The sequence below is a fragment of the Vigna umbellata genome, chromosome 6 (assembly GCF_029865625.1).
Source record: "Vigna umbellata cultivar VRB3 chromosome 6, Vumbellata_1.0, whole genome shotgun sequence".
Classification (NCBI taxonomy): domain Eukaryota; kingdom Viridiplantae; phylum Streptophyta; class Magnoliopsida; order Fabales; family Fabaceae; genus Vigna; species Vigna umbellata.
This window is the reverse complement of record NC_142170.1, coordinates 30,931,500-30,956,925: the sequence shown is the minus strand read 5'-3', so window position 1 is coordinate 30,956,925 and position 25,426 is coordinate 30,931,500. Positions and strand designations below refer to the sequence as shown.

Here is a 25,426-nt window from a genome sequence, read left to right as displayed (position 1 = left end):
GTCAAAAGGCTAAGATAGAGCATCAGAGACCGGGAGGTTTGTTGCAACCATTAGAAATTCCAGAGTGGAAATGGGATAGCATCGCTATGGACTTTGTTACCCATTTGCCACACACTATCCGAAGACATGATGCAATATGGGTAATAGTGGACCGATTGACCAAGAGTGCTCACTTCTTGGCAATTGATTTGAGAATGTCTATGGCGAGGTTGGCGCAACTGTATGTTAAGGAGATAGTGAGGTTATGTAACGTCCCAATTATATACATCATTCATATATAATAAAGACGTCATCATGCATAATATAGGAAAGCAGTCAAGAGTAATTTAAGGATTACAGTCATCCTCATAATAGTGCGGAATTGACAACAAGAGTATTAGAATTTCTCCATGAAAATCACGGAGAATTTAAAACTTAAAACGCACACGAGTTCTTCCAAACATTAAGAATTTCGAAATAATACTAGCTAATCTAAGCTGCAGCACTTCCGTCTCCATCAAGGGCTGCTTCCAAAGTATCCTCTTCGTCATCTGCTCCCATCCAAGTGGACGATCATCGCCAAAGAAACATACCCAAACAGCACATAACACAAACAATGCAAGGGTGAGCTAGATATAAAAAGCATGTTATACATACAGCACAGTTAATTCATGCAATCATTCCTAGATTCATATAAAATAACAATTAAAGCATACTCATTGATCCATATTTCACACACTCCCATGACATGTAAACATTCATCCAAACATGGTAAACTGACATCACAAGACTTGTTACTTTATATCCCGACTCGTCCGGACTAGAATGATTACCGAGCTATGGCGGGTCTTGCACTCGTGGTGGCTTTATGAAATTTGGGCACTCCCGCCCTGGCACTCCCGCCTTATGAAACTTAGGCACTACCGCCTGGTGGAACTTTTGGGCACTCCCGCCCGGCCACAATCACGAGGTTAATCCGTTATCACTCACCTTGGATCATATGGAAGCATCCAAGACTAGGACCTCCTGCTACTCCTCACCACATGTTCAATCCTCTCTACATGAGAAGAAAGACCATTGGAGATTCAGGATGACCCCAAAAACTGAGCTACCATGTAATCATTCTATACAACCCCAAAACACCACCACGTATCCTCTCCTTGAGGATCATGGAATTACGTTCATGAATCATACTGTTACTTTAAACCAGATACCTCCATAATATCACATTAAATCCAACGTATTTCATACATTCACATAAATCCCATCACAATATATCTTTTCCAAACATTTTGCACATAATTCAATTCAAGAGAAATGAACTTAAAACCCATCACCATTTGCTGACCATTGGATGGGCGAACACTATTCACCGAGCGTTATAAACCGAACGCACTGTGCCAATTGAACGAACGCCCAGAGTATTAACACAATTTGGACGAACGCTAAAACCGAACGCTGAATCACTAGGCCGAAATCTAAAACCGAACGTCATATTGGATTCAACACTATTGGCCGAACGCTGATTGATACTTAGGACGAACGCTATTTCTTAACAGGCCGAACGCTATTTCACTGATGACACCATTAGGCCGAACGCTATTACCAAAAGGCCGAACGCTACTATGCGAACGCTATAAGATTCAATAGGTCGAGCGCTACTATGATAATTGGACGAACGCTATAAGATTCAATAGGTCGAACGCTAATATTGAATATCTAAAACGAACGCTATTAAATCCATTCTGACCGTGCGGTGCTTAATCCACTCCAAGGAATATTGATCCGAACGCTATGATTTCTAATACTCCAATACCGAACGCTCACATCACAACCATAGGCCGAACGTTCAAGAATTAACCTAAGAATACTACTCAATGTCGAACGTTCATAATCACAACATTAAAAAGCCGAACGCTCACATCATAATCATACCAAGGCCGAACGACTAAAATTCCAACTTATAATACTAAATAAGACGAACGCTCACAATCAGATTTAGATGAAGGCCGAACGCTCACAATCAGAATTAAACGGCCGAACGCTCAAAATCAATTAATCAGGCCGAACGCTTAACTACCGACACCAATTTCAACACTTTTTGACGAGCGATCAAAGATTAACCTAGACAAGACCGAACGCTTACTATTTACACATACAGAAACAAGGCCAAACGCTCATTAATTCACTAAAACCGAACCTTTAAATTTGAAACCTAAGAATCCATATCAAGGACGAACGACTGCATTCACTAATATCAATTACCGAACGCTCAAGATCACTCTCTGTAATTAAGGATTTATGGACGAACGCTCACAATTCCTAGTTCACTAAGGCCGACCGCTACACTCACAATTACGAACGTGAACGCTCGTCACAAGAGCGAACGCTCAACATATTTTGGCCTACCACGGTCGAGCCATTAAGGACGAACGTTCAATATTTTGGCCGACCTTGGTCGAGCCATTTTTGACGAACGTCCAATTTGAAACCAAATTGAACGAACGCTCGATAATTTGGACGAACGTCCAATTTGAAGCCAAATTGGACGAACGCGCCTGCAGAATTTCAGAATTTGCAGAAACCCAGAAACGAAACCAGAACCCAAATATTCATCCCATTCTTCCCAGATTTGCATCAAATACAACATATATCATCAATTAAACAAAAGATCTAGCTCCCCTTACCTCTTGAAGACTTCCTTTGTGAATCTTTGGATCTAACTTCTCCAAGACTTGCAGCACCAAGCAATTCCAGCACTCTAAGCTTCACCTCTTTCACAAACTTTGCAGCAAGAACTTCTCTCCCATTTCAGAACCCAGCACCCCCTTTTATCTCCCACATCTCCAGCTTTTTGAAAGGTGTCAGCAAAGAGAGTAAAACCCGGACGTTTTCTCCCCTTTTGCTGCTGTTTTTCAACATCTAAGCTCCCCATTTTTCCCAATAAAACAAAACCTACTTCCCTCTATGTCAGCTAGTGCCCCTCAGCATTTAATGCTCCCCATCCCTTTAAGAAAAAACGAGGCCCTTACAGGTTACATGGGGTGCCTTCGAGTATTGTATCAGATAGAGACCCGAGGTTCACATCCAGGTTTTGGCAAACCCTTCAGAGTGAGATGGGAAGCAGACTTCAGATGAGCTCGGCTTATCATCCCCAAACGGATGGACAGTCTGAGCGGACGATCCAATCGCTTGAAGATTTGTTGAGGACTTGCATTTTGGATCACCTAGGGGTATGGGATGAGATATTGCCATTGGTTGAGCTCACTTACAACAACAGCTACCAGGCTAGTATCGGCATGGCACCGTTTGAAGCGTTATATGGGAGACGCTGCAGAACACCTCTTTGTTGGTTTCAGGATGGAGAAGCAATTTTGACAGGACCAGAGATAGTTCAGCAGACTACAGAGAAGGTGAAGCTTATACAAGAGAGGATGCGAGCATCTCAGAATAGGCAGAAGTCATATGTTGATCGGAGGCGCCGGTCGTTAGAATTTGCAGTTGGGGATCATGTGTTCCTCCGAGTGACTCCTACTACCAGTGTAGGAAGAGTTATTCGTGCTAGGAAACTATCTCCTAGATATCTTGGTCCTTACCAGATCCTACGACGTATAGGACCAGTAGCTTACGAGGTAGCCATGCCACCTCAGTTAGCAAACTTGCATCCAGTGTTCCATGTATCTCAACTGAGAAAATACATGTCTGATCCGTCTCATGTGCTTGAAGTTGACGATGTGCAAGTCAGAGAAGATTTATCAATTGAAGTGCAACCAATAAGAATTGAGGAGAGTCAAAACAGACAACTTAGAGGAAGAACTGTCAAACTTGTCAAAGTTATCTGGAACAGTGGAACGGGCGACTCTACCTGGGAGTTAGAGGACGAGATGAGAGAAACTTACCCCCACTTGTTCCGATAAGCCTAATTTTCGAGGACGAAAATTTTTGTGTTGGGGAGAATGTAAGGACCTAAATATTTAAAAAAAAAAAACAAAAAGGGGATGGGGACGATCAGTGCTGGAAAGCACCAACCGCCCCAATGAAAGAGGTGGGATGTCGTTTTTATTTGGCAAAAAGGGGAACATCACACGTTGGCCCTTTGCTCTCATCTTTGCACCATAAACTGCTGGTAGAAGATAAAAAGGGGGTAGGTTCTGCACTTGGGGTGGGAAATCATTGCTGCAAATTCGTGAGAGAGGTGAAGTTGAGAGCTTCTGGAACTGCAAGGAAGCCTTGGTACTACAAGTTGTGGGAGAGAAGAAGTGGAGAACTTTTCCTTTGGAGATAGATTCAAGGAAGTCTTCAAGAGGTAAGGGGAGCTAGATCTATTCTTATAGATTGTAGAAATATTAAACTGTGTAACATCCCAAAATACAGTAATTACCATAATTCAGAATTAATTACAATTAACAGTAAAATAAACAGTCTTTACATTAATAAAGCACAAGTCAAAAACCAAACGGCTTAATGTGCATATATACAAGAGATTAGGACGAACGGTTTTACAAAATAAATAACCGAACGTCCCTTTCAAAAACGAACAACTAAACAAAAAGGAAAGACGGACGTCCTACTACTCCGCTTTCACTTCAACTTCAACTAAATTTTCTTCTTCAATCACATCTTCTAAGGTGGCCTCGCCATCTGCTCACATCCACACGGATGATCATTGCAAGACAGGACGAACGTACATATACAATGGACAACACAAGAAAAAACGAAAGGGTAAGCTTATATAATTTAATTCATACATTCAACATATATATTCAACATTACAATTCACACATACAACAGGTAACTTAGCACAAGGTAACATAGAACTTTATATATACATATTCTAGACCGACCGTCCGGACTGTATGAACCGTGTAGCTACAGGCGTCCTCGCACCCGAGTGGTGTAGTAACTGGGATACACTCAACAGCTGCCACTCGAGGTTAGTCCGTTCTTACGTCGCCCATGTTAACTTATGGACTAAGGACCTCCTGCCATTCCCACACATGAACTACTCTCCTCTACGTGAAGATGAGTATCACGGAATATCAGGATGGACCATGCCAGCATTAGCATAACCACAGTCATACTTTACCAAATTTAATATTCAATAAATGTAAGAGTCGTTCCTACCTGGAACGCTCGTCCAAAGTCCAATATCATAATATCGCTCCATATGGCGTTCACACTTTAAATTATCATAATTCATCATCTTTTACATCTTTAGATTTAAGAGCATAAAATAACGAACGCTCAGTCCACTGAAGAATTATGACGAACGTTCAAATAAAGGCACTAGATGAACAGGGAAATATATAACGAACGTGACTATCTGTTTAGTCAGTTAAATGAACTGACTCGTATGAAGGTACCCTAATACTTAGAAGAATTTCATGACGAAGACCTTGGACCAGATTTAATGTAAGAGGGAGGGTCAAGAATACTTAGGATTACCTTTGTAAAATTTTGCATATGGAAAACCGATGCCAGTAATTGCACGAACGTAAGGAGCATGAATATTTTAACACTTGAACGGACGCTATTTTATTCAAGAGGTTTATTCAATAATACGAGCGCTTGGTATAAGACCTAGCGCGATTTAGAACGAACGCTCGGTATAAGACCGAGTACCGTTTATGACGAACGCTTGGTATAAGACCTAGCACGATTTAGAACGAACGCTCGGTATAAGACCGAGTACCGTTTATGACGAACGCTTGGTATAAGACCTAGCACGATTTAGAACGAACGCTCGGTATAAGACCGAGTACCGTTTATGACGAACGCTTGGTATAAGACCTAGCACGATTTAGAACGAACGTTCGGTATAGGACCGAACGTCACTTATTTCAGTATATTTCAATTTAAGGTGTACGACCTCTCTATGCTGAGCCGAACGCTCAAACATAGTAATTCAAATGAGGACGCTCGTTCTCAAACCGAATTCTTCCCAAATGAAAGAATTCTACTCTAAGTCATTTTCAGGGAAAACCGAACGGTATAAGACCGTACGATAACGAGCGTAATTTATCATAGGGAGTAATTTATGATTCAGATTGTTCTTCTATCTTAACTCAATATTTCTCATACAATTCATACTTTATAGTTTCATCTCAATATAAATTTCCAGACTTTATACAAACCATATTAATCATTCATAATCATACGTAACAAACATGATCATACATCACAGCCAGCATATACTCTATTCATTCAATTCATCATCAATCATACATTTACACTCATATTATACACATACATTCATTCGTTCATCAACAGGCATACGTTATCTTCAATCATACAACAAAATATGAATTAAATACATAAGCTTCCCTTACCCGGATCAATGAAGGAAACGTCCTAACACAAGATTTTGGTTTCGTCCAGCTAACGTTATTCTACCCTCAATGCCTCTTGACTCTTCCTAAAACAAATCTAACCACAGAAAAATGAAATCCTTTAGACTACACATTTGCATGCAGCCAAAACAACTGGTTTCCAGAAAACCTAAGGACGAGCTACTGAAGGAGAACTTACCAGTTTCAGTTCTTGAAACTGTTCGGTCCAATGTGTAGCTCTCAGTTCAGCGAACGCTCCTACGGTGCTGAAACGTGATCGGAGAAAGGCTTGGTGAGTTACAGTAGAGAGAAGTTGGGAGGTTCTAGAGAGAAGGTGGAGAAAAATGGAGGTTTGAGCTCAAAGGAAGATGAAGAGTGCGTGCAGGTGAGAGAGAGTTTTTCGAAAAATCCATTTTTGTTTAATCCACATTCGTTTGGACGAACGTCTCCCAAGCCGACACCTGCACACCCACTTCTGAATTGGAAGCTTCTCTCGTGACACGTGGCGTGCGTGCATGCGGTGCAAAGTGCGCTTTTAATGTTTCTGAACCGTGAACGTGGGTGCATTAACTTGATGTGACAGAGATTATTATTGCTAATTTTTCTAGGGTCTCACAAACTGTGTTTGAGATTTGTTATATTCTGCTCTTTGATGCAAATCTGGGAATTTGGGGATGAAAAATGGAATTTCGGGGAAGTCTGGAAATCTGCTACGTTTCTGCAGAATTCTGCAGAACGAGCGTACGTCATTTGTGCTCGACCAATAATGGTCGGCCAAAATAGAACGAGCGTTCGCCCATATAGCGTTCGGCCTTAAATTGAGCATTGCACGTTCGATTTTGAGTAGATTAGTAAGCGTTCGGTCTTGTGTCCTCTAGTAACGAGCGTTAGCGTTTGTTCTGGGCTTGTTTTGGTGAGCGTTCGGCGATCGGTCTTTGTGTATGGGTGACTGTAGTGTTTGACTGAATTTAGTATGATTAGGCTTAAATCTTGAGCGTTCGGTTTTGATATTTTAGTAATTTAAGCGTTCGATCTAAATTTGATATTCTTTGTTTAAGAGTTTGAACGTTCGTTTTGATGAATTAGTTAGCATAGCGTTCGATCTTAAATCTGATGTGTTATGTTTAAATATTGAACGTTCGGTGTTGGTGAATTATTTATATTGAACGTTCGGTGTTGGTGAATTATTTATACTGAACGTTCGGCCCAATTATGTTGAATCATTTTCGGATTTAGCGTTCGCCAAATAGTGTTTGATTTTGAGTGCTCGGTATTGATACATTATTGAGTATAAGCGTTCGGTGTTAGATTGGTATTCTTAGGTTTGGATCTTGTACGTTCGGCCTTGGTTTAATGGTGACTTTGATCGTTCGTCCAACAGTATTCGGTATAATGTGGAGTTCGGTGTTTTAGCGTTCGACCCAGTAGCGTTTAATCTCTTAGCGTTCGGCCTAACAGTATGGAATCCAATATGGTGTTCGTTTTTGAGCGTTCGTCCTTTTAGTGTTGGATTTAATAATGTTTGGTGTTTTAAGTGTTGAGCATAAGAGATTTATCTTAACGTTCGTCCTAGCAGTATCCAATTTGAGTGAGGTGGTCGGATTTAGCGTTCGGCAGAATAGGGTTTAATCCAGTGAGGTGTGTGGTTTTAGCGTTCGTCCAATATGGTGTTCGGTAAAATAGCGTTCGGTCTAAGTACTCGTTCGGTCTAAATACTCATAATGGCCATAACGAGACCGAAATGCAGTCTTCTGAATGTCCTCCTCTTTCACTCTAATTTGATGATAGCCCAAACGTAAATCAATTTTAGAAAACACATACGCACCGTGCAATTGATCCAGCAAGTCGTCTATCCTTGGCAGTGGATACTTGTTCTTGATGGTCAGCTTATTAAGTTGCCTATAATCAATGCATAGCCGAGAGCTGCCATCCTTCTTCTTAACCAATAACACAGGCGCTCCCCATGGTGAAGCACTTGGACGGATGAACCTCTTGTCCATCAATTCTTCAATCTGCTTCTTGAGTTCCACTAATTCAGCTGGTGCCATTCTGTAAGGTTGAACCGAGATTGGTGCAGCAGTAGTTACAAGATCAATCGTGAATTCAACCTCACGAATGGGAGGTAGACCAGGGACTTCATCCGGAAAGACGTCCGGGAATTCATCTACTACCGTTCGTCCTCTACTGCTCTCATTGTTGGACGAACGCTCTACCTCATTGTCTTCATACGTCATGATCAAGAAACAGCTTGCTCCCTCCATGATGTCCTCCTTAAACTGTCCGAGAGTGATTGACAGTTCTTCTTCTTCTTCATCTGGAAAGACTAACTCCTTCTTCCCACAATCAATGAGGATCCGATTGGTAGCCAACCAATCCATCCCCAAAATTACTTCTAAGTCTTGAAGGGGTAAGCAAATGAGATTAACCTTATATCTACGCCCCTCAACTTCTATAGGACATCTTACACAAACTGTAGACGTCTTGATCCCACCAGCCGCTGGGGTTGACACCACCAAGTCGAACTGTAATTCACTCTCCACTAACCCCAGTTTCTCAACGCACGCCTTCGAGATGAAGGAATGAGTTGCCCCCGAATCATACAATACACCACACGGCTTTCCAAACAGTAAGCAAGTACTGGTGATAAGTGTACCTGAACGAGCAGCTTCAGCACCAGTAATTGCATAAACTCTTCCTGTTGCTTGTGCACGTCCACCTCTCCCTTGTTGAGCTCTTCCAGCATTCGGCGGTCTCATTACCGCTCGTCCTCCCACATTACACTCCTGATCCGAGTGTCCGTTCCTCCCACACTTGTTGCAATGTTTTCCTCCAGAAATTTGAGGACAAGCCCATCTCAAATGTGGTCCCCCACACTGATAGCACGTCAAACTCCTTTGCTGTCCAGCTTGGCCAACAGTGACCAAGGCTTGTGATCCACCAGATGATTGAGTTGGACGAACGTATGGGGACCTTCTTACGTTCGTATTGTTTCTGGATATAACCTGCCCCCTATTCAATTGCTGCTTCTTCTGTTGCTCGGCCTCAGCCACGTTCTTCTCCAGAACCTTAGCTCTCTCCACCATGGCAGGGAAAGATCTAATACACAAGCAGGATATTAACACTTTTAAATCGCTTCTCAAACCGTTCTCAAACTTCCTGCATTGCCATTCTTCGCTGGTAGCCATGGTATTAAAACGAACCAGATGCTTGAATTTATTAGTGTACTCCGATACGGACATACCACCTTGTACCAATTGAAGGAACTCCACTTCCTTAGCAAAACGCACACTGTCTGGGAAATACTCTTCGTAGAATTTTGCTCTAAAAACTCCCCAGGAAATGGGACTTTGAGCGTCCGTCAGGATGGCTTTCATGCTCGTCCACCAGTGACTTGCTTCACCAGTCAGCAAATATTCAGTGAACGCCAAACGGTTTTCATCTGGACATCTTTTGGCGTTGTAGATTCTTTCCATATCCCTCAACCACTAATCCGCTTCATCCGGGAGACCTTTTCCATTGAATTTGGCAGGGTGGTGTTGTAGGAAACTCTCCAAACTCCATTCAGCAGCAGGCTGAGTAGCGTTGGAAGATGACGCCCCTGCCGTGCCCCTGGTAGCGGCAAGGATATCCATCAATTGCCTCTGCGTCGCTTCTGTGTTGACACGAGCGGCCTCCATACTCTGCATGGCGTTATGGTTTTGTTGCATTAAAGTGGCGTTTTGCTCCATCAACGTGACATTCTGTTGCTGTAATCTATCTATCACTGATTCCAACAGTCTAGTGTTGTTGGACGAGTCAGCCTCATTAGGTTGAGGTGGTGGAGGGAGTCTAGGCACCATTCGTTTTCTGGACCAGAGAAAACGTACGTTAGTTATGTTCAAGAGTTAAAAATAATAACTCACTAAACACACAACAAGCACACAACGAAAGCACAGTGTACTCATAACCCTAAGTGTCCTTAAAAGAACAAAACTGCTCTGATACCAATAAATGTAACATCCCAATAAATAGTAAATACCATTAATCAGAACTAATCACATTTACAGAAAATACAGTGCAGTCTTAATATTTACAACAGCTGCTCAAAATAAAAACCGAACGTACAAAGCTAAAAGCGTTCAGATTTCTAACTACAAGGCTTCAAAATTCAGGACGAACGGTCTTACAAAATAAATAACAGAACGTATCAAAATACAGCACCTAATAACGCTAGTAATTTCTAAAGAACGAACACTCTACTGTGCAGCTTTAACCTCCACTTCTACCAGGTTGGCATCCTCCAAATTTTCTTCTTCCAGCATTACTTCAAGGGGTGCCTCACCATCTGCTCACATCCACAACGGATGATCATTGCATTGACAAGACGGACATACATAAACAGTAGACAACACAAGGAATTGCAAGGGTAAGCTTAGATAATTTAATTCATACACACAACATAAACTTTAACATACATAATCAATCATACAATTCATACAGCACTATATCAAAGCATATCATAACTCATCCAAATTCTCATAAATGACGACTGTCCGGACTGTATGAATCCATGTAACCGCAGGCGTTCGTGCACCCGGGTGATGTAGTAACTGGGATACCCTCAACAGCTGCCACCCGAGGTTAACACTTATCAGTCCAAAGTACTCAATAGGACTAGGGCCTCCTGCCATTCCCACGCATGACCTACTCCCCTCTACATGAGGATGAGCACTCACGGAATATCAGGATGAACAGCCATCAGCGATTTTACCATGGTCATACTACACTACTTCTCATATTCACATCATGGAGACGTTCCTCCTTGGAACGCTCATTCACAATCCAATCCAATAAAATTCATTCACAATGTCATTCGCACATTATTAACCATTCCTCTTATTCAGATTTCCATTCTGTGTTCCACTCTCTTAATTTAAACAAAAGTTTTTCATCTAATAGATCAAGATGAATGTATTACAGTACACTGCAGTCGCGTTTCTGAACAAAAGAAACGAACCATTATCCATTCACGAACGTTAAAACGAATGAGTAATTTAATTGAGATTGAGTCTAGAAGATCAGAGTAATACTTAGGAAAATTCTAAGTATAAAGAATTGAGGTTAAATCAAAAGGACAAACACAGTTTTAAATATATTCAGAGAAATGGTCAGAGCATTATTAAATTCGGAAACGAACACTGCCAGTAAATGACCGAACGTCAATTAAGAATTTGGACGAACGCTAGTTACGTTCGCTCACGAAGCAATGATAAGGACGAGCGTTCAGTTACAAAACCGAACACTGCTTAGGACGAACGCTAGGTAAATGACCAAGCACTAAAATAGAACGAACGCTCAATTAGAACGAACGTTCGGTATCAGACCGAACGCGAATTAGGACGAACGCTCGATCTAAGACCGAGAGCTCATTTGGACGAACGCTCAGTATAATACTAAGCGCTACTTATGACGAACGCTGGTAAACAAAACCGAGCGTTCTAAATACTCTTCAATTTATTTTAAATGGTTGGACACGCTAAGCTGAGCCGAACGCTCAAAACTAGCTCTTCACACAAATAACGCTCGTTCTCAATCAGAATCCTCTCCAAATGAAAGAATTCTTATTCTAAGTTATTTTCCAGGGAAACCGAACGGTATAAGACCGTTCGATGACGAGCGTACATCATCAATCAGAAAAGATCAGATTTCCAGATTTTTCATTCACATTAACTTCAAAATTTTCATACGATCCATAACTTAGAATTTATCTTTAACACAAATCTCATACATTACAGAATTCATATTATCATTTCATCAATACAGAATCTTCCATTTTCTAGTTTCAAACGTATCATCATCAACATCCAGTTCCAAGTATTATCATTCCAAATCATACAGAAATTCAATCATATTCCAAATCATACATCTCATTCTCTGCATACGGTTCAAACAACATTCATAATATACATCCAGGGCAACCATGCTTATTCAGGCACACTCAAAATTCATATATTTCATACATTTTAGACAACCAGTACACTTCATTACTGTCATAGACATCAAACCAGTATTAAATTAAATTACTAAAGCTTCCCTTACCTGGTCTAGCAGTGCACTTCCAAATGCTTATGGTTTCTCTAGTGCTCTCACGGCTTTCTATCCAGAAATTCACTCAACCACTTCCACTTAATCTAATACACCAAAATCATAAACAGATCAGACTTCTAACCCATGCATGCAACCAGAACTTTGGTTCGCATGAACTAAATGGACGAAGGTGCAGAGACGAGAACTTACCAGTTCAGTTCTCAGTTCTGTTCGGTTCAAAATGATGCTCACGGTGCAGGGAGTGTGTCTACGGTGTCTGAAATGAGATCGGAGGAGATGATGGTGAGTTATCTTAGAGAGAAGATGAAAACGGTTTAGAGAGAGGGCAAGGAATTTGAAATTAGGATTGCAGAGAAGAAGATGAAACATGCAGGAGGAAGAGGGAGAGTTTTCAGAATTATTTTTCTCTTCCCATGCAGAATGAACTCCCCATCCTCCACACGCCACTTGTCTCCCACTAACGTTCTCAGAATGCTCCAACCGTGACACATGGCCGGCGCATGCAGAGTGGAGGTGAGTGGAGTTTTGACGTGGCCAGGTGCATTAAAAGATGATCAGAGTGTGGATTTAGGTGTGTTAATTATTCAGGTTCTCACATTCCCCCTAACTACAAAAATTTTCGTCCTCGAAAATTCTAAAGCTTACCAGGAAATAGGTGCGGGTACAATTCCTTTACAGCCTCTTCAACCTCCCATGTTGAGTCACCAGTCTTTGCATTCCACACCACTTTCACGAGACGAACATCCTTTCCTTTGTAGAGTCTGGTGCGGCTGTCTTCCACACAAACAGGTTGCATCTCCAGTGTCCGGTCTGGGCGAAGTTGGATGTCTTCTAACTCCAGTACGTGTGATGGATCAGCTATATATTTCCTGAGTTGAGAAACATGAAAGACTGGATGAAGGTTGGACAGTTGAGGAGGTAATGCTAGCTCATACGCCACTGATCCAATCTTCTTCAGAATCTGATATGGCCCTACGAACTTGGGTGAAAGCTTCTTTGGACGAAGGACTCTTCCCACTCCAGTGATTGGATTCAACCTTAGAAAAATGTGATCTCCAGCAGCAAACTCTAAGGGTCTTCTTCTCTTATCAGCATAAGATTTCTGCCTGCTTTGAGACGTCTTCAATCGTTCTTGGATCAGTTTCACTTTCTCGGTTGTTTGCTGGATTAATTCAGGTCCGGTTAATGCAGTCTCGCCTTCTTGGAACCAACATAAAGGAGTTCTACACTTTCTTCCATAAAGAGCTTCAAACGGTGCCATTCCTATGCTTGCTTGAAAGCTGTTATTATACGTGAATTCAACAAGCGGCAGAACTTCATCCCATACTCCCATATGATCTATAACACATGTCCTCAACAAGTCTTCAAGTGTCTGGATGGTTCGCTCAGATTGGCCATCCGTCTGAGGGTGATAGGCAGAACTCATTTGCAGTTTGCTTCCCAATTCTCCTTGCAATGACTGCCAAAAACGAGATGTGAATCTCGTGTCTCGGTCTGAAATAATACTTGAGGGAACTCCATGCAACCGAACAATCTCTTTAACGTACAGCTTGGCCAAGTTTGTCATGGACATCTTCAAATTAACGGCCAGGAAGTGGGCGCTCTTAGTTAATCTATCTACAATCACCCAAATTGAATCATGGTTTCGGACTGTACGTGGCAGATGAGTCACGAAATCCATAGAGATGCTGTCCCACTTCCATTCTGGAATTTCCAATGGCTGCAGCAATCCTCCTGGTCTTTGGTGTTCAGCCTTTGCACGCTGACAAGTTAAACAAGAAGACACAAAACGTGCAATGTCACTCTTCATACCAGGCCACCAGAAGGATAAACGAAGGTCCTGATACATCTTAGTCATGCCAGGATGCATGCTAAGACGGCTGTGATGTCCCTCCTCCATTATTATCCTCTTCAGCTCATTGTCATTTGGAACGCACGTTCTCCCCATATATCGCAGTAGACCGTCCGTTCCAGCATTGAATCCCTTAGCCTGATCTGTACCAAGCACGCTCAAGATTTTCACCAGTTCTTCATCCTCACGTTGCTTCCTCCAAATTCGGTCAAACACATCACTGGAAATTCTAAGGTTACAGCACCTGATAACGTTCGTTCCTAAGTCGAACTGTAACCTTAGATCTCTAAAACTCTCCACCAAGTTCAGCTCCTTAACCATCATTGCCGAGACCCTTACTGCCTTCCTACTCAAGGCATCCGCCACCACATTAGCTTTTCCAGGGTGATACAACAATTCGAATTCATAATCCTTCAAGAATTCAAGCCACCTCCTTTGCCTCATATTCAATTCCTTTTGATCAAAGAGGTATTTGAGACTCTTGTGATCACTAAACACTTGAAACGTTGCTCCATACAGGTAATGCCTCCATATTTTTAAAGCAAACACCACTGCTGCCAGCTCCAAGTCGTGTGTGGGATAATTCTTCTCATGGATTTTCAATTGTCTGGAAGCGTACGCCACTGCCCTCCTTTCCTGCATCAGTACACAGCCCAAACCTTGATACGATGCATCACAATACACTTCAAAAGGTTTGGCCGTGTCTGGAATGACCAACACAGGAGCACTCGTTAATTTCCTCTTCAATTCCTGGAAGCTCTCCTCACAACGATCCGTCCAAGCAAAAGGCTGGTCCTTCCTGGTGAGGTAAGTCAGAGGGGCTACTATCTTAGAAAATCCCTCAATGAATCTCCTATAATAGCCCGCGAGTCCCACAAAGCTTCTAACCTCCGTGACTGAACGTGGACTTTCCCAATCCAGGACTGCTTTCACCTTGGCTGGATCCACTGCAATACCACCAGCAGAAACAACGTGCCCCAAGAATTGGATCTCTTTCATCCAGAATTCACACTTTGAACGTTTGGCATACAATTCTTTCTCCCTCAACACGCTCAAAACGATCCTCAAGTGATCTTCATGTTCGTCAAAGCTCTTGGAGTAGATGAGGATGTCATCAATGAACACTACTACAAATTTATCTAGGTACGGCCTAAAAATTCTGTTCATGTAATCCATGAAAATTGCAGGTGCGTTTGTCACTCCAAAGGGCATCACCACATACTCATAATGGCCATAACGAGACCGAAATGCAGTCTTCTGAATGTCCTCCTCTTTCACTCTAATTTGATGATAGCCCGAACGTAAATCAATTTTAGAAAACACACACGCACCGTGCAATTGATCCAGCAGGTCGTCTATCCTTGGCAGTGGATACTTGTTCTTGATGGTCAGCTTATTAAGTTGCCTATAATCAATGCATAGCCGAGAGCTGCCATCCTTCTTCTTAACCAATAACACAGGCGCTCCCCATGGTGAAGCACTTGGACGGATGAACCTCTTGTCCATCAATTCTTCAATCTGCTTCTTGAGTTCCACTAATTCAGCTGGTGCCATTCTGTAAGGTTGAACCGAGATTGGTGCAGCAGTAGTTACAAGATCAATCGTGAATTCAACCTCACGAATGGGAGGTAGACCAGGGACTTCATCCGGAAAGACGTCCGGGAATTCATCTACTACCGTTCGTCCTCTACTGCTCTCATTGTTGGACGAACGCTCTACCTCATTGTCTTCATACGTCATGATCAAGAAACAGCTTGCTCCCTCCATGATGTCCTCCTTAAACTGTCCGAGAGTGATTGACAGTTCTTCTTCTTCTTCATCTGGAAAGACTAACTCCTTCTTCCCACAATCAATGAGGATCCGATTGGTAGCCAACCAATCCATCCCCAAAATTACTTCTAAGTCTTGAAGGGGTAAGCAAATGAGATTAACCTTATATCTACGCCCCTCAACTTCTATAGAACATCTTACACAAACTGTAGACGTCTTGATCCCACCAGCCGCTGGGGTTGACACCACCAAGTCGAACTGTAATTCACTCTCCACTAACCCCAGTTTCTCAACGCACGCCTTCGAGATGAAGGAATGAGTTGCCCCCGAATCATACAATACACCACACGGCTTTCCAAACAGTAAGCAAGTACTGGTGATAAGTGTACCTGAACGAGCAGCTTCAGCACCAGTAATTGCATAAACTCTTCCTGTTGCTTGTGCACGTCCACCTCTCCCTTGTTGAGCTCTTCCAGCATTCGGCGGTCTCATTACCGCTCGTCCTCCCACATTACACTCCTGATCCGAGTGTCCGTTCCTCCCACACTTGTTGCAATGTTTTCCTCCAGAAAGTTGAGGACAAGCCCATCTCAAATGTGGTCCCCCACACTGATAGCACGTCAAACTCCTTTGCTGTCCAGCTTGGCCAACAGTGACCAAGGCTTGTGATCCACCAGATGATTGAGTTGGACGAACGTATGGGGACCTTCTTACGTTCGTATTGTTTCTGGATATAACCTGCCCCCTATTCAATTGCTGCTTCTTCTGTTGCTCGGCCTCAGCCACGTTCTTCTCCAGAACCTTAGCTCTCTCCACCATGGCAGGGAAAGATCTAATACACAAGCAGGATATTAACACTTTTAAATCGCTTCTCAAACCGTTCTCAAACTTCCTGCATTGCCATTCTTCGCTGGTAGCCATGGTATTAAAACGAACCAGATGCTTGAATTTATTAGTGTACTCCGATACGGACATACCACCTTGTACCAATTGAAGGAACTCCACTTCCTTAGCAAAACGCACACTGTCTGGGAAATACTCTTCGTAGAATTTTGCTCTAAAAACTCCCCAGGAAATGGGACTTTGAGCGTCCGTCAGGATGGCTTTCATGCTCGTCCACCAGTGACTTGCTTCACCAGTCAGCAAATATTCAGTGAACGCCAAACGGTTTTCATCTGGACATCTTTTGGCGTTGTAGATTCTTTCCATATCCCTCAACCACTGATCCGCTTCATCCGGGAGACCTTTTCCATTGAATTTGGCAGGGTGGTGTTGTAGGAAACTCTCCAAACTCCATTCAGCAGCAGGCTGAGTAGCGTTGGAAGATGACGCCCCTGCCGTGCCCCTGGTAGCGGCAAGGATATCCATCAATTGCCTCTGCGTCGCTTCTGTGTTGACACGAGCGGCCTCCATACTCTGCATGGCGTTATGGTTTTGTTGCATTAAAGTGGCGTTTTGCTCCATCAACGTGACATTCTGTTGCTGTAATCTATCTATCACTGATTCCAACAGTCTAGTGTTGTTGGACGAGTCAGCCTCATTAGGTTGAGGTGGTGGAGGGAGTCTAGGCGCCATTCGTTTTCTGGACCAGAGAAAACGTACGTTAGTTATGTTCAAGAGTTAAAAATAATAACTCACTAAACACACAACAAACACACAACGAAAGCACAGTGTACTCATAACCCTAAGTGTCCTTAAAAGAACAAAACTGCTCTGATACCAATAAATGTAACATCCCAATAAATAGTAAATACCATTAATCAGAACTAATCACATTTACAGAAAATACAGTGCAGTCTTAATATTTACAACAGCTGCTCAAAAAAAAAACCGAACGTACAAAGCTAAAAGCGTTCAGATTTCTAACTACAAGGCTTCAAAATTCAGGACGAACGGTCTTACAAAATAAATAACCGAACGTATCAAAATACAGCACCTAATAACGCTAGTAATTTCTAAAGAACGAACACTCTACTGTGCAGCTTTAACCTCCACTTCTACCAGGTTGGCATCCTCCAAATTTTCTTCTTCCAGCATTACTTCAAGGGGTGCCTCACCATCTGCTCACATCCACAACGGATGATCATTGCATTGACAAGACGGACATACATAAACAGTAGACAACACAAGGAATTGCAAGGGTAAGCTTAGATAATTTAATTCATACACACAACATAAACTTTAACATACATAATCAATCATACAATTCATACAGCACTATATCAAAGCATATCATAACTCATCCAAATTCTCATAAATGACGACTGTCCGGACTGTATGAATCCATGTAACCGCAGGCGTTCGTGCACCCGGGTGATGTAGTAACTGGGATACCCTCAACAGCTGCCACCCGAGGTTAACACTTATCAGTCCAAAGTACTCAATAGGACTAGGGCCTCCTGCCATTCCCACGCATGACCTACTCCCCTCTACATGAGGATGAGCACTCACGGAATATCAGGATGAACAGCCATCAGCGATTTTACCATGGTCATACTACACTACTTCTCATATTCACATCATGGAGACGTTCCTCCTTGGAACGCTCATTCACAATCCAATCCAATAAAATTCATTCACAATGTCATTCGCACATTATTAACCATTCCTCTTATTCAGATTTCCATTCTGTGTTCCACTCTCTTAATTTAAACAAAAGTTTTTCATCTAATAGATCAAGATGAATGTATTACAGTACACTGCAGTCGCGTTTCTGAACAAAAGAAACGAACCATTATCCATTCACAAACGTTAAAACGAATGAGTAATTTAATTGAGATTGAGTCTAGAAGATCAGAGTAATACTTAGGAAAATTCTAAGTATAAAGAATTGAGGTTAAATCAAAAGGACAAACACAGTTTTAAATATATTCAGAGAAATGGTCAGAGCATTATTAAATTCGGAAACGAACACTGCCAGTAAATGACCGAACGTCAATTAAGAATTTGGACGAACGCTAGTTACGTTCGCTCACGAAGCAATGATAAGGACGAGCGTTCAGTTACAAAACCGAACACTGCTTAGGACGAACGCTAGGTAAATGACCAAGCACTAAAATAGAACGAACGCTCAATTAGAACGAACGTTCGGTATCAGACCGAACGCGAATTAGGACGAACGCTCGATCTAAGACCGAGAGCTCATTTGGACGAACGCTCAGTATAATACTAAGCGCTACTTATGACGAACGCTGGTAAACAAAACCGAGCGTTCTAAATACTCTTCAATTTATTTTAAATGGTTGGACACGCTAAGCTGAGCCGAACGCTCAAAACTAGCTCTTCACACAAATAACGCTCGTTCTCAATCAGAATCCTCTCCAAATGAAAGAATTCTTATTCTAAGTTATTTTCCAGGGAAACCGAACGGTATAAGACCGTTCGATGACGAGCGTACATCATCAATCAGAAAAGATCAGATTTCCAGATTTTTCATTCACATTAACTTCAAAATTTTCATACGATCCATAACTTAGAATTTATCTTTAACACAAATCTCATACATTACAGAATTCATATTATCATTTCATCAATACAGAATCTTCCATTTTCCAGTTTCAAACGTATCATCATCAACATCCAGTTCCAAGTATTATCATTCCAAATCATACAGAAATTCAATCATATTCCAAATCATACATCTCATTCTCTGCATACGGTTCAAACAACATTCATAATATACATCCAGGGCAACCATGCTTATTCAGGCACACTCAAAATTCATATATTTCATACATTTTAGACAACCAGTACACTTCATTACTGTCATAGACATCAAACCAGTATTAAATTAAATTACTAAAGCTTCCCTTACCTGGTCTAGCAGTGCACTTCCAAATGCTTATGGTTTCTCTAGTGCTCTCACGGCTTTCTATCCAGAAATTCACTCAACCACTTCCACTTAATCTAATACACCAAAATCATAAACAGATCAGACTTCTAACCCATGCATGCAACCAGAACTTTGGTTCGCATGAACTAAATGGACGAAGGTGCAGAGACGAGAACTTACCAGTTCAGTTCTCAGTTCTGTTCGGTTCAAAATGATGCTCACGGTGCAGGGAGTGTGTCTACGGTGTCTGAAATGAGATCGGAGGAGATGATGGTGAGTTATCTTAGAGAGAAGATGAAAACGGTTTAGAGAGAGGGCAAGGAATTTGAAATTAGGATTGCAGAGAAGAAGATGAAACATGCAGGAGGAAGAGGGAGAGTTTTCAGAATTATTTTTCTCTTCCCATGCAGAATGAACTCCTCATCCTCCACACGCCACTTGTCTCCCACTAACGTTCTCAGAATGCTCCAACCGTGACACATGGCAGGCGCATGCAGAGTGGAGGTGAGTGGAGTTTTGACGTGGCCAGGTGCATTAAAAGATGATCAGAGTGTGGATTTAGGTGTGTTAATTATTCAGGTTCTCACATTCCCCCTAACTACAAAAATTTTCGTCCTCGAAAATTCTAAAGCTTACCAGGAAATAGGTGCGGGTACAATTCCTTTACAGCCTCTTCAACCTCCCATGTTGAGTCACCAGTCTTTGCATTCCACACCACTTTCACGAGACGAACATCCTTTCCTTTGTAGAGTCTGGTGCGGCTGTCTTCCACACAAACAGGTTGCATCTCCAGTGTCCGGTCTGGGCGAAGTTGGATGTCTTCTAACTCCAGTACGTGTGATGGATCAGCTATATATTTCCTGAGTTGAGAAACATGAAAGACTGGATGAAGGTTGGACAGTTGAGGAGGTAATGCTAGCTCATACGCCACTGATCCAATCTTCTTCAGAATCTGATATGGCCCTACGAACTTGGGTGAAAGCTTCTTTGGACGAAGGACTCTTCCCACTCCAGTGATTGGATTCAACCTTAGAAAAATGTGATCTCCAGCAGCAAACTCTAAGGGTCTTCTTCTCTTATCAGCATAAGATTTCTGCCTGCTTTGAGACGTCTTCAATCGTTCTTGGATCAGTTTCACTTTCTCGGTTGTTTGCTGGATTAATTCAGGTCCGGTTAATGCAGTCTCGCCTTCTTGGAACCAACATAAAGGAGTTCTACACTTTCTTCCATAAAGAGCTTCAAACGGTGCCATTCCTATGCTTGCTTGAAAGCTGTTATTATACGTGAATTCAACAAGCGGCAGAACTTCATCCCATACTCCCATATGATCTATAACACATGTCCTCAACAAGTCTTCAAGTGTCTGGATGGTTCGCTCAGATTGGCCATCCGTCTGAGGGTGATAGGCAGAACTCATTTGCAGTTTGCTTCCCAATTCTCCTTGCAATGACTGCCAAAAACGAGATGTGAATCTCGTGTCTCGGTCTGAAATAATACTTGAGGGAACTCCATGCAACCGAACAATCTCTTTAACGTACAGCTTGGCCAAGTTTGTCATGGACATCTTCAAATTAACGGCCAGGAAGTGGGCGCTCTTAGTTAATCTATCTACAATCACCCAAATTGAATCATGGTTTCGGACTGTACGTGGCAGATGAGTCACGAAATCCATAGAGATGCTGTCCCACTTCCATTCTGGAATTTCCAATGGCTGCAGCAATCCTCCTGGTCTTTGGTGTTCAGCCTTTGCACGCTGACAAGTTAAACAAGAAGACACAAAACGTGCAATGTCACTCTTCATACCAGGCCACCAGAAGGATAAACGAAGGTCCTGATACATCTTAGTCATGCCAGGATGCATGCTAAGACGGCTGTGATGTCCCTCCTCCATTATTATCCTCTTCAGCTCATTGTCATTTGGAACGCACGTTCTCCCCATATATCGCAGTAGACCGTCCGTTCCAGCATTGAATCCCTTAGCCTGATCTGTACCAAGCACGCTCAAGATTTTCACCAGTTCTTCATCCTCACGTTGCTTCCTCCAAATTCGGTCAAACACATCACTGGAAATTCTAAGGTTACAGCACCTGATAACGTTCGTTCCTAAGTCGAACTGTAACCTTAGATCTCTAAAACTCTCCACCAAGTTCAGCTCCTTAACCATCATTGCCGAGACCCTTACTGCCTTCCTACTCAAGGCATCCGCCACCACATTAGCTTTTCCAGGGTGATACAACAATTCGAATTCATAATCCTTCAAGAATTCAAGCCACCTCCTTTGCCTCATATTCAATTCCTTTTGATCAAAGAGGTATTTGAGACTCTTGTGATCACTAAACACTTGAAACGTTGCTCCATACAGGTAATGCCTCCATATTTTTAAAGCAAACACCACTGCTGCCAGCTCCAAGTCGTGTGTGGGATAATTCTTCTCATGGATTTTCAATTGTCTGGAAGCGTACGCCACTGCCCTCCTTTCCTGCATCAGTACACAGCCCAAACCTTGATACGATGCATCACAATACACTTCAAAAGGTTTGGCCGTGTCTGGAATGACCAACACAGGAGCACTCGTTAATTTCCTCTTCAATTCCTGGAAGCTCTCCTCACAACGATCCGTCCAAGCAAAAGGCTGGTCCTTCCTGGTGAGGTAAGTCAGAGGGGCTACTATCTTAGAAAATCCCTCAATGAATCTCCTATAATAGCCCGCGAGTCCCACAAAGCTTCTAACCTCCGTGACTGAACGTGGACTTTCCCAATCCAGGACTGCTTTCACCTTGGCTGGATCCACTGCAATACCACCAGCAGAAACAACGTGCCCCAAGAATTGGATCTCTTTCATCCAGAATTCACACTTTGAACGTTTGGCATACAATTCTTTCTCCCTCAACACGCTCAAAACGATCCTCAAGTGATCTTCATGTTCGTCAAAGCTCTTGGAGTAGATGAGGATGTCATCAATGAACACTACTACAAATTTATCTAGGTACGGCCTAAAAATTCTGTTCATGTAATCCATGAAAATTGCACGTGCGTTTGTCACTCCAAAGGGCATCACCGCATACTCATAATGGCCATAACGAGACCGAAATGCAGTCTTCTGAATGTCCTCCTCTTTCACTCTAATTTGATGATAGCCCGAACGTAAATCAATTTTAGAAAACACACACGCACCGTGCAATTGATCCAGCAGGTCGTCTATCCTTGGCAGTGGATACTTGTTCTTGATGGTCAGCTTATTAAGTTGCCTATAATCAATGCATAGCCGAGAGCTGCCATCCTTCTTCTTAACCAATAACACAGGCGCTCCCCATGGTGAAGCACTTGGACGGATGAACCTCTTGTCCATCAATTCTTCAATCTGCTTCTTGAGTTCCACTAATTCAGCTGGTGCCATTCTGTAAGGTTGAACCGAGATTGGTGCAGCAGTAGTTACAAGATCAATCGTGAATTCAACCTCACGAATGGGAGGTAGACCAGGGACTTCATCCGGAAAGACGTCCGGGAATTCATCTACTACCGTTCGTCCTCTACTGCTCTCATTGTTGGACGAACGCTCTACCTCATTGTCTTCATACGTCATGATCAAGAAACAGCTTGCTCCCTCCATGATGTCCTCCTTAAACTGTCCGAGAGTGATTGACAGTTCTTCTTCTTCTTCATCTGGAAAGACTAACTCCTTCTTCCCACAATCAATGAGGATCCGATTGGTAGCCAACCAATCCATCCCCAAAATTACTTCTAAGTCTTGAAGGGGTAAGCAAATGAGATTAACCTTATATCTACGCCCCTCAACTTCTATAGAACATCTTACACAAACTGTAGACGTCTTGATCCCACCAGCCGCTGGGGTTGACACCACCAAGTCGAACTGTAATTCACTCTCCACTAACCCCAGTTTCTCAACGCACGCCTTCGAGATGAAGGAATGAGTTGCCCCCGAATCATACAATACACCACACGGCTTTCCAAACAGTAAGCAAGTACTGGTGATAAGTGTACCTGAACGAGCAGCTTCAGCACCAGTAATTGCATAAACTCTTCCTGTTGCTTGTGCACGTCCACCTCTCCCTTGTTGAGCTCTTCCAGCATTCGGCGGTCTCATTACCGCTCGTCCTCCCACATTACACTCCTGATCCGAGTGTCCGTTCCTCCCACACTTGTTGCAATGTTTTCCTCCAGAAAGTTGAGGACAAGCCCATCTCAAATGTGGTCCCCCACACTGATAGCACGTCAAACTCCTTTGCTGTCCAGCTTGGCCAACAGTGACCAAGGCTTGTGATCCACCAGATGATTGAGTTGGACGAACGTATGGGGACCTTCTTACGTTCGTATTGTTTCTGGATATAACCTGCCCCCTATTCAATTGCTGCTTCTTCTGTTGCTCGGCCTCAGCCACGTTCTTCTCCAGAACCTTAGCTCTCTCCACCATGGCAGGGAAAGATCTAATACACAAGCAGGATATTAACACTTTTAAATCGCTTCTCAAACCGTTCTCAAACTTCCTGCATTGCCATTCTTCGCTGGTAGCCATGGTATTAAAACGAACCAGATGCTTGAATTTATTAGTGTACTCCGATACGGACATACCACCTTGTACCAATTGAAGGAACTCCACTTCCTTAGCAAAACGCACACTGTCTGGGAAATACTCTTCGTAGAATTTTGCTCTAAAAACTCCCCAGGAAATGGGACTTTGAGCGTCCGTCAGGATGGCTTTCATGCTCGTCCACCAGTGACTTGCTTCACCAGTCAGCAAATATTCAGTGAACGCCAAACGGTTTTCATCTGGACATCTTTTGGCGTTGTAGATTCTTTCCATATCCCTCAACCACTGATCCGCTTCATCCGGGAGACCTTTTCCATTGAATTTGGCAGGGTGGTGTTGTAGGAAACTCTCCAAACTCCATTCAGCAGCAGGCTGAGTAGCGTTGGAAGATGACGCCCCTGCCGTGCCCCTGGTAGCGGCAAGGATATCCATCAATTGCCTCTGCGTCGCTTCTGTGTTGACACGAGCGGCCTCCATACTCTGCATGGCGTTATGGTTTTGTTGCATTAAAGTGGCGTTTTGCTCCATCAACGTGACATTCTGTTGCTGTAATCTATCTATCACTGATTCCAACAGTCTAGTGTTGTTGGACGAGTCAGCCTCATTAGGTTGAGGTGGTGGAGGGAGTCTAGGCGCCATTCGTTTTCTGGACCAGAGAAAACGTACGTTAGTTATGTTCAAGAGTTAAAAATAATAACTCACTAAACACACAACAAACACACAACGAAAGCACAGTGTACTCATAACCCTAAGTGTCCTTAAAAGAACAAAACTGCTCTGATACCAATAAATGTAACATCCCAATAAATAGTAAATACCATTAATCAGAACTAATCACATTTACAGAAAATACAGTGCAGTCTTAATATTTACAACAGCTGCTCAAAAAAAAAAACCGAACGTACAAAGCTAAAAGCGTTCAGATTTCTAACTACAAGGCTTCAAAATTCAGGACGAACGGTCTTACAAAATAAATAACCGAACGTATCAAAATACAGCACCTAATAACGCTAGTAATTTCTAAAGAA

The 25,426-nt window shown here is 42.6% G+C and overlaps 2 protein-coding genes across 2 annotated transcripts; both read right to left on the bottom strand.

Annotated features, from left to right (window-relative positions):
* Positions 1 to 9,793: 9,793 nt before the first annotated feature.
* LOC148197218 (uncharacterized) lies at positions 9,794 to 17,439 on the bottom strand. Its single transcript, XM_088093633.1, has 5 exons — positions 16,407 to 17,439; positions 15,735 to 16,067; positions 14,598 to 15,524; positions 13,754 to 13,844; positions 9,794 to 10,154 (listed from the first exon to the last, which is right to left on the bottom strand). Exons 1-5 carry the CDS (start codon positions 17,437 to 17,439, stop codon positions 9,794 to 9,796), a joined length of 2,745 nt encoding a protein of 914 aa, XP_087949759.1.
* Positions 17,440 to 18,706: 1,267 nt separating this feature from the next.
* LOC148197217 (uncharacterized) lies at positions 18,707 to 24,884 on the bottom strand. The gene is made up of 5 exons (XM_088093632.1): positions 23,852 to 24,884; positions 23,180 to 23,512; positions 22,043 to 22,969; positions 21,168 to 21,289; positions 18,707 to 18,730 (listed from the first exon to the last, which is right to left on the bottom strand). The coding sequence occupies exons 1-5, from the start codon at positions 24,882 to 24,884 to the stop codon at positions 18,707 to 18,709; spliced, it is 2,439 nt and encodes an 812-aa protein (XP_087949758.1).
* Between the last annotated feature and the right edge of the window lie 542 nt (positions 24,885 to 25,426).